General features: G+C 40.7%; 1 protein-coding gene and 1 pseudogene across 2 annotated transcripts in view; both read right to left on the bottom strand.

Annotated features, from left to right (window-relative positions):
- Positions 1-18,130, bottom strand: part of FUT8 (fucosyltransferase 8) — a 233,275-nt gene that overhangs the window by 66,846 nt on the left and 148,299 nt on the right. For both annotated transcript variants that reach the window (XM_088465340.1, XM_088465341.1), the window contains exons 4-6: positions 8,267-8,385; positions 5,068-5,236; positions 2,765-2,879 (exon numbers count right to left, since the gene is read on the bottom strand). In XM_088465340.1, coding sequence (XP_088321466.1) covers positions 2,765-2,879; positions 5,068-5,236; positions 8,267-8,385 — 403 coding nt within the window. The remainder of the gene's footprint in view (positions 1-2,764; positions 2,880-5,067; positions 5,237-8,266; positions 8,386-18,130) is intronic.
- LOC148436096 (uncharacterized) lies at positions 12,294-17,246 on the bottom strand (annotated as a pseudogene).

Raw genomic sequence — 18,130 nt, 5'->3', positions numbered from 1 at the left:
CAATACTGGTGCCACGTGTCATTTCATTGCACGCACCGCCATGTGGCCACCTAATCTGTATCCCATCCATGGGGTCAGCCCTCCCCGCCTCCCATGCAGATCTCAGAGGCACACCCTCCACCTGCCCTGCAGGAGGCAATAGCAGGTGGATTTGGTTAGATAACACAGGACTCAGAATAACCAAACCCCTACTAGAATGTCAGGTGGGTGGAGTCAGATGGTGCTGAATAATTAAGCTGTACCTAAACAGCTTTCCTGTTAAGTGGATAATTCACCCTCACCAAACCATCTGATACACCCCATTAGCTTCATTGCCTCAGGGGGCATGTCAGTGGGGCAACTCCCAAATGTGCACCCATAAATTCACCATGTGAGGGTTGTGACGCAGATAATCAGCTGATCTCTCCTACCGACAACTGCATAGAAATCTAGCCAGCAATGTAATCCATTCTGCTTGGAGAGAGCAGCTAGCATCCAAAAGCTCATCAAACATACATTTTCTATAAAACGTGGATCGACAAGAAAACTATGAATAAGCACTACGGAATTCCAACTCTCTTCCCAACGGATAAAGCATACCTTAGTATCAAATCAGCATGAAAGCAACAACCATAGGTAGTCATAAGAAAAACAAAAACACAGGATACACAACATGTCATAGCCAATATAAATCAACACTGTGTGTAGTATTGGCTAGCTTCACAAACCAGAGAAACAGAAGCATTGCAAAGACCTTCATTCTGATTGAAGGTCCTGCACCAAGTTATTCATGATCCCGGAGGACTGGGGGGGGCATTGGAAGTTGCATTGTTAGAACTTTACTGCAGGTTTCAGGCCTTAGGGGATGCAATGCAAGTAGTATTAATGACTAGGAAATAATAGATTCGGTTATCAATCTGTTTTAATGGACACTGCCTGCAGCACAAAAAGGAGAAACAGATTTTTTTGTTTTGTTTTACACATGTCTAGAAACTACTGTAGTCTCTGGGCAGCACAAGCTCATTCTCCAAACTTGTGAAGGAAAACCACCAGGCAGCTTGTCATTTGTCAGCTCTGCAAGTCCGGTTTTGATTCCTTAATAAAGTGATTTGCCTGAAGTACAATTAAATATGCGCCCTTCTAAAATAAGAATCTTTGCTGCCTTGAAAGGTGACTGAATGTCGACAGCTGAAATGTCTGAATGACAACATGAGGGTTAGCATTAGGCACTAGAGGGAGGGGAGATATACTCACCCGAACGCTGGAGGATCGGATGTCTGACCCAGAAGTCACAGTCACATGACCACCAGGACCTAGAAAGCATCACTGGAGCCGCTGCAGCTATTGGGAGCAGGAAAGTCACCGCTGGGCCACCAGGGAGATATGTCGACATTCTAACATGTCAACATTTAATTACGGTCTACCATGATTATCGTCAACTTATCATAACCAACACAACCATATCTATAAAAGCAAGTTATTGGGCTAAGCCATCTTAGCGTAATTAGTTTGCATGATATATTAAGAAATATTATAATAATAAATAATATTATCTTAAAATAGCAATCCCTCAGATTTCTTATTCCACTGCTCCCAGCCACCGCGTTAGAAGCTCTTACTTCTTACTTGACTATACAGAGATAATAAAATAAACTTTTGCAAAGTAAAAAAGAAAAATGTATTACTGGCAAAGTAGTAGAAGTGCAATCTGCAAATAACGGTGGGGCCTCCTGAGGTGAACATTCCGCCGAGAAAAAGGTTCAGAAAAACCAATTGGTGAACAAGGAAATAATAATAAAATGTTCCTTTGTGCGACTGGCTAGTAATCATATCACTCAAAACAAGTTTTAAAAGGTTTTGGAAAGACATTGCCAGTATACGGGAGATATTACACAATGGTTTAGGTGACAACCACAATGTCGACAGTTCTTATACAGACACAACACAGCGACAAAATGTTGACATGTTCAGAATGTCGACAACCACAACGTCGAGACTGACAAAATGTTGACACCCAAATTTAAGCCTATACCTCAAATTTCTATTGTCGACATTTTTCATTGAGTTGACATTTTAAAAACCTTTTGACTGTCGACAAGAAGGCCACATTCCTAACACAATAAAACTATTTCTAGTAATTTATTTGATTAAATAACTTGCATTAAAAAGATCCTAAAAACCATTATTAGTGCCATACAGAGGGACCATCTTGACTAGATCTAGTCCGCTAATGTTCTATTAAATTTTTTTATTTATATAGCACTTTTCTCAGAGCACTTATGTACTATTATGTGAAACCGTATCAAACATTTTTCACCAGATCCAAATATATCCAATGAAATATGCTACCAAGATGGAAACTTTTCTCCTCATAAAAACTAATAATATATAATATTGTTTGTTTGGGATGACTGGTGCTACGTGAAACCATGCTGACACAGGTATTAAATCACTTTCTACAATATATTTTAAAATTGTGTCCCTCAAAATCTTTTCAAATCGAGAACCAACCAGTCACAGACGTCAGGCTCGCAGGCCTGTAAAACCATTGGTTCGGTGTTCCCCATTTACAGATTAGTAGCACATCTGCTTTCTGACAATCGTGCGGCACTGACCCCAGTTACGAGGGAGCACAAATATAATAAGCAGTGGTCCATAACATACCAAACAGGTGCATTATCTGGCTAAGGCTCAACTGCGCCCCTCCTGTGTTAGACAAATACAATTTTGCAGTATGCATATGCTATTGCATGGGTTCCTTCCTTTGTGAAGGTGAAATGGTTACCTGAACAAAGGCAATCCTTCTCTGCACAAGGTCTGTCAAATCTTTGGCCTCTCTTTCCCGCCAATCGCCTGCACCATCGGTCTGACTGAGGTAGTAGAGATCTGTCATAACTGATCTGTCAAGAGGTAAATGAAAGGTTACTATGGGCTTGTTATATATCAGCTGGCTAGTAGACCAAGAAAATGGTTTCACCTCAGGCTCCCCTACTGCGCTGATCAAATATATTCAGCTACGGTGCCATATGTACTATTTCATTTATTTTTTTCACCGGGTCGCTATAAACTCAACCATCAAACATATTTTTAAAACAATAGTTGTCAAACCTAGTAAACTCTGTACATTAGGAGCAATATAAGGAATCCAAAGCACTTTCATTGCAAGTACAAACTACTTACCCCACAAGTAGTGAAATCATTTATCAATCTTTCAAGGGCATATAAACAGCGAGAGACTGTGGTTTCAATGGGTAAGGAAATATCAATTAATGTAAATCCCTCACAACATATTTTTTCAAGCTACATACCGTATTCTGAACGGAACTTATTGTGTTTGCAAAACGAAATGGTTTTGCTTCCTGTAGAGCTATGGTTCTGAATGCCAGTCCTCAAGTATCCACCAACAGGTCGTGTTTACTGGATTTTTTTTTTAATCATGCACAGGGGAGTTGATCTATTTTGCTGGGTGAATAATTATCCCGCCTGTTTCCACAGACAGAAGTCAGTAAAACATGACCTGTTGGGGGTACTTGGGGACTGGAGTTGAAAACTACTTCTGTATAATAAAAGTGAAGCCTCAACTGATCATGTTTTCAGAATTTCTTGAATCATGCACAGCATAATTTACGGACTCTGCCAAGTAGACTACCTGTACCCACAGACATTAGCTTTTAGGGGGGTGAGGACCAGTAAAGTATTATATTAATTATGCAAACTTATGTGCCTACACCATTCAGTTCTAAGGAGACCCCATCAGGAAGTAAGTCTTTCTGGATTATAGTATTTAAACAAAATGTAAAGGTATCAGTGTGTTCTCCCCAGACTATTTCTCAGTGTGTTCCACCCGTCATAATTTCCCTGCTGCCCGACAATGTGACACAGCCAAAAGTCGCAGTGCACTGATGTTTCCAGAGCAGAGCGACTTATTGACCGCGTCACAGTGCAGCTCACTGCTCAGAGCCACCCACTGCCCCTCCACTTCGACCTAACCCACTCTGCACTGGAGAGGCAAGGTTTACAGCCTACTCCTAACTGGTGCCCCAAAACAGTAAGCGAGACGCTGGATGGGAGGGTGAACGATGGGCTGCTGCTTACCTGCTGTGATAGGGTTTGGTTTAACCTCCTTCCCCCCCTTCCTCCCCCAGCTGCCTCATAATTTCACCTGGCACCCATATGGGGGAGGGTTAGGGTCAGGCACCACTTGTAGGGGTTAGGTTTAGGCACTAAGGGGGGAGGGTTAGGTTTAGGCACGAAGGAGGGGGACTTAGGTTCAGGTACTAACGGGGAGGTTTAGGGTTAGGCTACAAAAAGAGAGGGTTGGGGGGGGGGGGGGGGAGGGTAAGTATGTTTACGCGACCCCTGTCAAGTCACCAACCACCGGGATGCCGCTGTCTATATTCTGACAGGAGGCATCCCGACAGCCGGCATATCATACCGATACCATATAAAAGGTGGCCAAAACTAATCACTGAGCGGGTGGACCTGTATTTTATTAGACACCATTCATTGATGGTCTGATGTTGGGTAGTCAGGCCAAATGGCCAGATCACGTGTGTCGAAATACTGGGTCACTACTAACGGCATTTCCATTTGTGATCAAACAAAATCTGGACTGATTTTAAATGTGCCTAGGCAGCGCGGGTGGTCAATAGAGTCCCCCCTCCTCTAACTGGCGGTTCTAGCTCAATTTAATGCAAATCTACCTAACTGGAAGACCAAACGGCCACATCCATGCTGTAAGTTATTCTGTTCAGAGAACCTCATCTGCACACATACATACTCCGTGCCAAGCAATCTGCCCTGAGGACAGTGGGGTTATAGATATGGATGGATACATTCTGTCACCTATGGACAGGTTATTGACCACATATATATACCTCCCATGCAGCCACGAAACTATGTCCAACGATCTGACTTCTTGGGAGCCGAGAAGGCAGATTGTTGGACATAGCCCAATTTATATTTAATATGTTACTTCTCAGAGCACATCACAGAAAATAAATTGGTATGTGAAAAATGGCAGCCAGACTGAATAGGATCCTGGCAGCAAAATCGCTATGAAGCCCAGCATGATCCCTGCCCCCATACCTTTGCTGATCACCCATGTCGAGGAGTAATTCATCAACATGTCTTTGGAGTTCATTTCGTTCTAGGTGTTTGAGCTTCTTCACTTCACTTTGGACAAAATACCAAAATTCCTTTGCACCGTTTTCAATTGACCTCCTTAAGAGTTCATGATCTTTTCCCATTCCAGCCACTAAAATGGCAAAACAGAACCTCTATTATGGTATCATTAATATTCAGTTTTTATATTATCTTTTATTTATATGAGGTCACATAGGTTCTGTAGCGCTGTACATAGGGGACAGCATATTGCATATGTACAAAACTTTAGCTCTGATGTTGGGAGTCCTGCAACATCATTTGACACACATTATATGTATGCTTAGTTATTTATTCATAAATTAGGATATTTTACTGGATTTTGGCTAAAAAGATGAATATTTGATTCCAAAGGGAATATTAATCTGCATTTTACAAAGCAATTACTACTCGCACTGAATCTACACCAGGTAGCAAACCTTAAAAAAATAATAAATATTACTCATAAATTATTTTAAATTAAGAGCTCACATGTAAGAATATATAGGCTGCACTCATCCTCAGCATCAACACACAAAATGTAGCAAACAGAACTTAAATCAAATACAACCACCCACCCCCATTATGGATGGAAACGTAAGTAAATATAGGAGACCACATTTAGCCCATAAACGCATTGATGCAAATATCTTTATATTCAAAGTTGCACAGGGGGGGGGGGGGGGGGGGCGTGTGTGTGTGCGTCAGTGATTATAGCTACACCCCTTTTCCACCAGGGCTAAAACCCGGGTTATTGCAGGTAGCTCCTGAAAGGGTTGGATTGCCGGGTGGACCCAAGTAACGAATAACCCGTGAAACCCTGCAGTGTAATCAGCGCGATACGGGTCACGGTTACCTGGATCGTGCCGCATGCCTGCCGATTGGCCAGCTTCAGTTGCGCTTGGTGATTATGTCATCTCCAAGCGTCCACTTCAACGCCAAAAAAGCCGGGCCTCTGCAGACCCGGCTCCGGTGTGAATAGGAACATCCTGGGTCGACGACGGGGAAATTCCGGGTCTGATTTGGATTGGAACCCTATTCCAACCTCCGGGCCAGACCCAGAATTTCGGTATAAAAGCAATATTATAGTCTTATTCCCACTTAATGTGATTAAAACCTGTTCCTGAAGCTTTTTATGGGGTACAGACTGATTTCTCTAAAAAAAAGATGTCCTTTTCGCTGGTTTCGCTTTGGAGAACAATCCGCGTTTTCGCATGTTTTACAATTGAATAGGGCGAAAACCGGGGATGCGCATGGAAGAAAACATTGCGGCAAAAAAGGCGAATGAGGCTAATTCAATCCACTTTTCGCCAGACGGCACTTTTCGCGGCCAACTGAATTCGGCCCTTAGACGTAAAACTAAGGGGAAAGTAGCAAAATTGAGGAACAGTGCACAACCTAGATTAAACAGGCTAAAGACAGATCTGTCCCGCGCCATGCATCGTTATGCTTAATCTGCACCTTCATACCAATTTCTCTGTTACAGAAAAACTAATACTAAATACCTAGTACACTATATGCAAACTAAGACACAAAAGTGAAAATAAAGTTTGCAGTCTGTGCACGGAGGCAAAAGACAGGTGACCCTCACCATGCATCAGCAGGATTTAATCTCAGACTTTATACCAGGTCCTTTGCAACAAAAAAAAAAAATAATCCTAAATACTGAATACACTGAATGCAAACTGTGACGCAAAACTGAGGAAAAATTATGCAGAATGGGAATCACGCCAGGCAGGGGAGTGGCAAGACATAAGCAATGTTTACACAGGCCCCCACCCGGCCCCCCACTATTCAGAGTGGAGTGCGCTACCGCAGGTCTGAATATTTGCTGTCACAGGCAAAGCCAGCTCCATCTCTCCTCACTAATGCTGGGAGGAGGAACAGCTGGAGGTGTAGCCATGACAGCAATAAAACATTAGGGGCAGAATTGGATAATGACCACGTTATATCATAGGATTAGGGAGACATATATATATATATATATATATATATATTTTTTTTTAAATAGATTATTTTGCAATTTATACATCAAATATGCAACATTAAAAGAAATGTGTAAAGTAAGAACTACCCTCAGTACTTCAGCTACCATCTTGACGCATAGAAGAAAAATATTCCCTATTTGCAATTACTGCACTTGAACGAATGCAAACCAATATCGATAGAAACCTTATTTTTCTATTACACAAAACTTAAGGAATAATGTGTTTGCACATTTATCACAATATAGTAGTCTGACAAAATATTGATCTTTATATTGGATGCAATTCTCGCTGACCACATCCCAGAAAAATAAAATACAATTTCTAAATATTAAAAAATTTTTTTTAAATGCTCCACCATATTACCTAGAAACTGGCAGGACATTACCCTGATGTAGCTTTCTGGGCAAGGAATTACGGCACCTACCCAAGCGATCATTGTAATATGTATAAATATCGCCATAATAAGAGAAACCCAAACATTTTTAAAGTGTGAAAATGCGAAGTTTAGTAAAATAGATGATTATACGGACTGTGAGCCTTGACTTGTTTGCGAGTGGTTGTGGCTTGAACAATACAGGAAGTATTAAAAATTCTCCTTTGAAACTTATCCAAGAAACATGTATGCAATATTACAAATAGGTTGGCTAACCTCAAAGAGTGATACACATTCTGAAATCCTGAAATTCCGATTTATAAACCTTAAAAATATAAATCTATTGAACACTGAATTGTGGGAACAGATTATTAGCAAAAGGCATTTTAATATAAAATATAAAGTTAAAAAGAGTTAGTGTGAAACTTTTTAAAAAATCACATATCCCAGATCTTATATATTGTAAAAGAATTAAATTAATTATTTTATTTTTTTTTACTAATGTTTCTACTAGCATTAAAATATGTTTTATTGATTAATACTTTTTTAATGAATTTAATTATGTATCACTATCATATATTGTGGTTTCTGGAACAGGTGTTACTATAGGGATGATTATGCGTTGGAGTCCAAGACAGCGTGGTCTAAGTGGGAGCGAGGATCGGTTAATTAAAACATAATAGAAAACATAGCAGATGTAATGGGAAAGGAAATGCTGAGTACAGAAACTCCTGAAAGGCGTTTCTCACTGGTCACCACCACAGCTGTACATACAACCACTTACCAGCACTGCTGGACTGCTGCTTATACAGCTCTATCTGTTCTTTGGCCTTCAGAAGCTGCTCTTCTAGTGCTCGTATCCTTCCTGCCGCAGCTCCAGGCTCGACTGGACCTTCTGGTATCCTGGAAAAACACAGGGCCAACATGACAAGGATGTTGCTACCTATCAGGAGACAGAGTACTGCAAAATGCAGCAAAACACAGACATTGATAGATTTAAATGCTTGACAATTGATAATAGGTCATGGAGGTTACCGACAAAGCCCCCATTAATCACCGGACACCACACATTTTTCTTTTTGTTAAGAGGGGGTTGTGCAGTGCTTCTACATCCTCCACATAGCGCCCCCTATGCTCTGGCTAAGACACACCTCCACTGCCCATGAACTGATCCCCGCTACAGGTTTAGATGCGCTGCAGGGAGATTGGCAATAAATGGCAAATGGATAAACATTGCCCGACACCCCTTAACAGCTGCCCCACTTTGCTGTGGCACCCACTGCAACGGTAATGTGGCATGTCACAGAATAGAAATGGTTTACGTTACAATTACCAACATTTAGGAGATTTTTATTTTATTTTTAACGAAGATTGATATTGATATCGGCTTATCCCATTTGGCCCCACTAAAGACAAGGCCTGCAAGTAGCATTCAACTCAGAACCTGTGGGCCTGATTCAGCTTGGATCACATTTGTTCGGCCGATTGTTGCGTATTGCACATGCATCGCAGTGTGCGAACCGGCCACTGCGATCGCAGTGACTACACAGACCCATCGCAGAGTGATTGAGAGGAAGTACCATTCGTGAATGGTGACAGGGGGTTGTGGGCGAAACGCAGGTATGCCTTGGCGTTTCAACGCCGTTGCAGGAGCGTGCATAAATTATCCACTGCGATGCCCTGATAGCGTGCTCTGAAAATAGCAATGTCTGAGTAAGGTCTGACCTTGTGCAGGTGTGGGTGAGGCTGCGATTGTACTCCATTGTACTGATGTTTTCGCAGTCTTGTTACGGCTTGTGCAAGGTAATGTGGGGATCCTATATGTAGTGCTGCGGTGGCATTGCAATCGCAAGGAATTAGCATACTATCGCAGTTGAACTACGTGCGTAATCACTATTGAAATAGCGATCCTTACTCAATTCAGAAGTCTTTCAACAAGAGAGTGGCATATACAGCTCGCTATGCACACAAATGCAAAACCCAAAGTACAATGCAATTAAAGATGTCATACCCACACTATCAGCAGTACAAGCAGCAAATATAATCCCCATGGTATTAATGCGGATGCCAGCCAACTAAATCGAATGGAGCCATGTGCCCGGTTATTATGTAAAAACCTTAATCTTTGATTTCGGCAATGTAAGAACAATATTCTGATGCAACTAGCTTGGGTGTGGCAACCACCGCCACATTATTGCCCAATATCAGATATATCTGACAAAAACTAATTGGCAAAACAAACATAGAAAAAAACAAAAAATCCAGTGTGAAATGACTGCATCCTGTGACAGAAAACTCCCTAGAGAAGGTACAGCAATTTACTACACCATGGAAACATCCATCATCAACGAACAAATAGCTGCTGAGGAGGAATTAGTTGAATCTGTACATTGAGGACGGACGATGTTTTACCCAGCAGTTACCGCCAGGGTGGTTCCATGCTAGTGAATATTTGGTTTTAGCTTGGGAAATGCAGGTGGCCGACCACATTGAGGGATATAGCAAAACCTTGTTGAAAAAGAAACAAACTGAACATACTTAAGGGGGGGGATTTAGTTAGCCGCGATAAGCCGCTTTTTTGCGGAAAATGGATTATCGGGCAAACGTGTACGTATCGCGCTATTCTATTGGCCGCTGTTTTCGCGGGTGCGAATTCTCCATAGCATAAAGTCACGAAAAGTTTTCATTACCTCTTGAGCAGGTGAAAAGTCGGGGAAAACCACTATTGCAAGGTAAAAATGTCGGGATTTTGTTCAGAACCACTGGGACACCCTCCTTAATGACTAATAAGACAACCATAATTTTTTAATTAGCTTAATTTGGCCAATAATGACATGTCATTTTTTGGGTGAAAATGTGCAAGATGCAGGAAAATAGTTTCATTGACAGGTATATGGGGTGCTGTATGAATTGGAAAGGTATATGGGGATAGACTCCAATTAAGCTGTAGAAACATCTCAAGGATGATCAGTGGAAACAGGATGCACCTGAGCTCAATTTTGAGCTTCATGACAAAGGCCGTGAATATTTATGTACATGTGATTTCTTATTTTTTTTTTTTTTTTACTAAAAATTAGCAAAAATCTCAAAAAACTTTTTACACGTGGTCAATATGGGGTATTGTGTGTAGAATTTTGAGGACAAAAATGAATTTATTCCTTTTTGGAATAAGGCTGTAACATAACAAAATGTGGAAAAAGTGAATCACTGTGAATACTTTCCGGATGCACTGTATATTCTGGTTTACCACTGATTCAAATAAAATAGCCATTGTGATTTCAGGATTAGCGATCACTCTCGGTAATTCATTGTATTAAAATGCAGTTACAAATGTATGTTGCTTATTACATATCTTTCACTTATTGCAGTATAGTGTAATATTTGTTATAAGAAGTCTGGATATATACTCCACTTATTAATTTTATTATTGCTATTTATGTTAGCATTTGTTAAGATTCAGTGGATTGGTCTCTCTCCTCTGACCATATATTATTATATATAATTCAGACTCTTCAATTCTGTTCAGAATCTCCTATCTTGCTTTAACCTTTAATGATGTGTATGCCTATTACACATCAACTTGAATTCGTTATTCCAAATTAGTGTGCATTAATGTTATTTCTCACTACTGTAATATTAACAAACAATGTGAAGATACCAAAATGCTATGTGGGAAATTGTCCTAGTGACAGGGACATATTAGACAATCGAATCCCTGAGTTATATAAACTTGGACTGAATAGAATGTTACAATATTGCTATAGTGTTTCCTCATTGAATACCCTGATAATAGTTATTAGAGAAGGCACATGGAGACTACAATGAGAAACCTCTAAATATTTTGCAGGGACAATATGAAATAACTTGGTGGAAATGATTCTAATTAAAGGGACTTTGATGTAAATGAGCCCTTTAACATAGTTCCAAATGAATAATGTTTGGTAGTAGTGCAACAATGTACCTCTTCTCAATGCTTTGATAATGGCAATGGGAGAGAGTGAACACAGTTTGTAGAGAGAAATAACATTAATGCACACTAATTTGGAATAACGAATTCAAGTTGATCTTGGACTGTGAATGTAATAGACATACACAGCATTAAAGGTTAAAGCAAGTTAGGAGATTCTGAACAGAATTGAAAAGTCTGAATTATACATAATAATATATGGTCAGAGGAGATACCAATAAATCCACTTAATCTTAACAAATGCTAACATAAATAGCAATAATAAAATCAATAAGGGGAATATATATCCAGACTTATTATAATAAATATTACACTATACTGGAACAAGTGAAAGATATGTGACCAACATACTGATTGGATGAGTCAGGATATAGGTACAGAGTCTTATATATTAGGCTCTACTTTATCTGTTATGATTGGATATTATATATTCACTAGCTTCCATATGATCAACTTTAATAGAATATAATACAATTCTCACCGTCTTATTATCTGTATGACCCAGAGTCTAACTTAAATATTTAACTATATACCATGTAGCAATAATAATACAGACACACAGAAGGGTTCATTTTATTTTAGGACACATTCTTTCTCATCACTACTTTCCTATTTTTAAACCTCTATTTCGCTGGCTTATGTACTAAAAAAAAAAAAAAAGGAAATTTTTAAAGTATACCTAATAAATTTTACTTTTTTTTTACTACATAAATAAAGATAAAATTGTGTCCGCCGCCCAAAGGACAAAAACCTCTCTCTTTTTGTTTTTTTGACGTACTACTACTCGTCTTTGGTAGCACCCCTGAATGAAATAACTTATTCATGATATTAATACTGGGTCTTTCTACTTATTGTTGCAGGTGTGTGCAGATGTACATATTCCTTTGTATCTGTGAATGGGACAGGTATATGGAGGTGCTGTATAAACGGGACAGGTATATGGGGGTGCTGTATGAATGAAACAGGTATATCGAGGTGCTGTATGAACGGGACAGGTTTATCGAGGTGCTGTATGAACGGGACAGTTATACGGGGGTGCTGTATGGATGGGACAGGTATACGGGGGTGCTGTATGAACGGGACAGGTATACGGGGGTGCTGTATGAATGGGACAGGTATAAGGGGGTGCTGTATGAATGGGACAGGTATAAGGGGGTGCTGTATGAATGGGACAGGTATATCGAGGTGCTGTATGAACGGGACAGGTTTATCGAGGTGCTGTATGAACGGGACAGTTATACGGGGGTGCTGTATGAACGGGACAGGTATACGGGGGTGCTGTATGAACGGGACAGGTATACGGGGGTGCTGTATGAACGGGACAGGTATATGGGGGTGCTGTATGAATGGGACAGGTATACGGGGGTGCTGTATGAATGGGACAGGTATATCGAGGTGCTGTATGAACGGGACAGGTATATCGAGGTGCTGTATGAACATAACAGTTAGACGGGGATGCTGTATGAACGGGACAGGTATACGGGGTGCTGTATGAACGGGACAGGTATACGGGGGTGCTGTATGAATGGGACAGGTATAAGGGGGTGCTGTATGAATAGGACAGGTATAAGGGGGTGCTGTATGAACGGGAAAGGTTTATCGAGGTGCTGTATGAACATAACAATTATACGGGGGTGCTGTATGAACGGGACAGGTATACAGGGTGCTGTATGAACGGGACAGGTATATGGAGGTGCTGTATGAACGGGACAGGTATATGGGGGTGCTGTATGAACGGGACAGGTATATGGGGGTGCTGTATGAATAGGACAGGTAAAAGTGTCTTTAAATGACACAAATATATACGGATAGGCATTTTTATGCACCCCTAATTCATAAACCATATTTATTTTGAATTTTGATACATTTAGAAATATGCATATAACATATGCAGCACAGACGGTGTAATGGTTAGCATTACTGCCTCACAGTACTGAGGTCATGGGTTCGATTCCCACCACGGCCCTACCTGTGTGGAGTTTGTATATTCTCCCTGTGCTTGCGTGGGTTTCCTCCGGATGCTCCGGTTTCCTCCCACACCCCAAAAATATACAGTTAGGTTAATTGGCTCCCAACACAAATTAACCCTAGTGTGTATGTGTGTGCGCATGTGATAGAGAATATAGAATGTAAGCTCCACTGGGGCAGGGACTGATGTGAAGGGCCAAATCTTCTCTTTAAAGCGCTGCGGAATATGTGTGCGCTATATAAATAACTGGTAATAAATAAATAATAATAATAAAAATAATATAGCAGCCATTTGACACAATTTAAGAACCCCAAATACTTTTAGTAAGGTCACTAATACACATCTATATTGTTATCGTATATCACTTTGCTTTTTTTGGGGGGGGTACAGGCAGATTTCCCAATTTTCACTTATCAAAGGTAAAACCAGGTAGAATTTTTGCGCAAATGCGGCTTTGCGACTTTTTGTAAATTATTTGTGCGAAAAACTGGTGTGCGAATAGACACGATGAGCGGAATTGGTAAATATATCATAGAGCTTGTTGTACAATGATCCAACAATAAGATATTTGATGAATCCAAAAATGAGTTTGCATTCCGTAATCAACACTGATGACCATGGATCCTATCTCTGACAGATCAAAGTACCTCAAATGACAATTTAAGGTCCGCAATCTATCCCATTATCATGGTATTATGATTTAAAACAAAATAAAAGCATAATACAGGTTGCATATATATCAGAAGTAATTAAGCTTGTAAGTTTGCTAATCATTCAACATCAACCAATGCACAAGTTAATTAGAGGTTGTGATTAGCGAATATAGTCCAGCAAGCCACATAACAGAATATAAAGGTGCCCACACACAACGATATTTTACACGATCTGGCCGATTCCGATGCATCGGAACGGCAGATCATTTAAAACATGGCCAAATCGTGAGTCCCCACTGGTCGTACATCGCATCGTCAGATCTGTCAATCTGGGATACAAATGCACTGGAAAAAGTCTGGATGCACGATAGATTGTTTGATGATTGGACACAGCAAACACCAAATCGTGTGCAGAGCTGCCGAGGAGAGTGTTCAAGGGAAATCGTGAACGATGTTGGATCGTGAGCACATAGCTATGTGTGTGGTACCCTAGTGTCTGATTGCCTCAGCTTCTGTTGTAACAAAGTTATTACTGTGGTTCACATTCGAAAAAATGACATACAATGTAATCGATAGGCTGTCACCCAGTTTTTAACTTTGTGCGATGGTCTGTGTAACTGTTGATAGATAACCAAAGACAGGGATTGTACTGCACATATATACATATACATTATCCTTTTATAACAAAGTTATTGGCCATGGTTCACTTTTCAATTGATAATAGTATGTGGTGCAGACATAGCGGGAGCGGTATCAGAGGCACCTTGCGGCAGTGTATAGTATCTAAAATTAGATTTTAACGAGGTGAGCCACCTTATTTCTACTTTCTTACTGTCAGAAGTAAATAGGGGACAATAGATGAGAGCATAAGGTGGCCCCGTCAGAATGAAGAAAGACAGAACCGTACAGCAGCACGCCGATATCCGAGGACAGTGCAGCGCGTGCCCCGATGAGAGAGTGTCAGAGAGCCCTACATCTGTGTGTGGAGAACCAGATATCGTTAGGCGGGTGTATACATAGACAAGTATGTAATACACAAGGTATGTATATCACCATCACATAGGACAATCGCGGTGCATACTGGGCTGGTTCCCATGCCGCCAGGCCCCGGTTAGTTCAGAGAGAAGACGATCGTTTCGCCGGTGCGGTTTGCTCATTTCATTGCCAGTAAAATAACACAGAGCGGGATCTCCCTTATATGCAGGAGTGTACATGTATGTATATTGAAGGGCGTATGTATCGACCAACAGGATTGTAGGATACATGAATGTGCAGGCAGCAGGTCACCTGATGTCCCACAGAGATGTACAGTATCTAGTATTAACAAGGGTAAACTGTAATGAGCCTAATAGAGATTATCTATATATATATATATATATATATATATATATACACACACGCACATATATATATATATATATCTATATCTCTAGATGGGTATATTCCGCATTATCATGTGTTCATACAGTGTGGTGTATGTAGGACCAGATCTTATCCGTGAGTCCCCAGATAGGGACTCACAGAGCCTGGTAATAGGATTCAATATAGAGATTAATCTCTATTAGCAAGGCAGTTAACGGTGTATAATTCCATAATGCTATTTCTAAGGCGCGATTAAAACAGAAATATAATATATATTGGAATATTGCTGTAGTAAAACACATCAGTGTCACACGACAGCTATCTTCATAGCAGATATGTTAAAGGACCCGTCGGTACATGCAGCATTCATCACCCATATGAGAGGGATGTAATGAATATTAACGAGGCAAGGTTAGGTAATTTTAAAGTATATAATGCAGTGTTTAGATAATGTTATTCATAAGGCACAATTCGGAAAAATATGATGGGTAGGTTACAGTGTTGTAATATCGCAGTAGTAAAACAGATCAGCGTGACATGGTTGCTATCCTCACAGTAGGTATTGTTTTGAAAGACACATCGGTTTATGCAGCATGCGTCCCTCATATGAGAGGGATGTACACACACTTATGCTGCGCTGCATTAGAACCAACGTGCGCTGTACCCAAAATGTGCCTTGTTTCCTGGGATAACACTTCCAATGCTCACACAATTACAGCGCCCCATATGGTGTGAGCAGATGTTCAGGGAGTTGCAGATACAAGTACCATCCTTAAGGGGCATACACACGAGACAATATCGTTCAACGATATATCGTTCATATCTTTCCGGGTGTATGCAATGAACGACCAATGATGCATGCTTCCGCTGGACGATAACAATTTCTTTGGTTGTCCGTACATACAGGCCAACCTGGACGATATCGACAAGAATTGCCTGGTTACAGATGTGGCAGGATGACTTCACTGAAAGAGATCTATCGGTGTGTACACCCAATATCGTTTGTCCTGCACTACAGGAAGTTCAAGGGAAATCTTTCACCAATATCGTTCATACAGCACATCGTCCCGTGTGTATGCGGCTTTAGGTACATGTCCAATAGCGGTCTCAAAAACATCGCCCCAGCACACCGTGGTGCATTATACACCTCTGTCCATCAGCCTTCTGCACCTTGGTGTGACCTGATCTGCTTCATAAAAACAAATTTCCTTCTATCCAAAAAACTTCTATCTGGAGCCAGTCATTTCGGTAAGTATACGGAAAGATATGAATAGTCCCAAAAATAGTGAAAAATAATCGGTGGCTGATACAGGACATTAATACAGTAAAATAGTCCCAACAGATATTAACTGCAGGGCCAGAACTAGACTAGAAATTCACATCATGTAAAGAAGGAGAAAAAGATATATATATTTATATATATATATAAAATTATGAACGTGTTCCCCGAGTGCCATTGTCTATCATGAGATGGCACCCAGTAGATTATAAATAATGCTCAGAAAAGGAGGGGAGAATTGTCTAAGGAAGAATACAGTAATAGCACCTTGTCCGTAATCCGAGGAGATTATAAATATGTGGAATACAGGACTCATCAAATAAATACACTATAATTAATGTTCTCATTGAGTCCCCCTGGTGCTAATGCCCCTAATCTGAAGGTCCACTGACTTTCACGTTTGAGAAGTTCTCTAGTCAAGTCGCCAGCTCTAATGCCCATGCGCAACTCTTCCAAGCCACAAACCTTCATGAGTTCCAGATCTCCTTGGTGTTTGTAATGGAAATGCTTAGTAACCACTGTTCGTTGTTTCATTCTTCTTAAATCACTTTCTGCATTCCTATTATTACCGACATGCTTGAGAATTCACTGCTTCAGCATTCTTGTTGTCATACCAACATATTTGGTTCCACAGTCACAGAATATGCAGTATCTGACACTTTTCGTTCTGCAGTTGATATAGGTTTGGATTTTTAATGTGGTGCCATATTTGTCCGTTATCTCTTTCAACTGGCAGCAATGACAGGATCCACATGGAAAAGATCCCATAATCCCCGGGGGTCTGGGCATTGTTTGTGCGTGGTGACCCCGTGTTAATTGGTCTCGTAGATTGGGGCTCCTTCTCCAACTCATGGAGACCTTGTCTCCAAGGGTTTATCCAAATATTTCTTCTCATTCCGTAATCAACACTGGTGATCATGGATCCTCTCTCTGACAGATCAAAGTACCTCAACTGACAACATAAGGTCTCCAATTTATCCCCTTATCATGGTATTATGATTAAAATCAAAATAAAGGATAATACAGGTTGCATATATTATATATCAGCAGTAATCAAGGGAATCAGTATGTAATACCGACAGACGGGATCCAGGCGGTTAGAATCCCAAAGCCTGGATCCCGACAGGTTTACCATACAGACACTTGGTGGTCGGTATGCTAACCCTCCCCTCTCCCTTCCCCAACCCTCCCTCGTACCTGAACCTAACCTCCCCCCCATGTGCCTAAACCTAACCTCCCCCTCCCCGCACCCTATACCTCCCCCCTTAGTGCCTAACCCTTTTTGCTATTATTATATATTGTAAATATAAAACATAATTAATGGCTGTTGGTGCTTTAAGGGTTTTAGTACAGTATCTGCGTGAAGACCAGTGGACCATTTAGAAATAGGTCCCTAAGACTAGAAAGGTTATTGAATG

Source organism: Taudactylus pleione, unplaced genomic scaffold, assembly GCF_031769625.1.
Source record: "Taudactylus pleione unplaced genomic scaffold, aTauple2 ptg001956l, whole genome shotgun sequence".
NCBI lineage: Eukaryota > Metazoa > Chordata > Amphibia > Anura > Myobatrachidae > Taudactylus > Taudactylus pleione.
The sequence above is the reverse complement of the archived record's forward strand: the minus strand, read 5'-3'. Positions and strand labels throughout refer to the sequence as shown.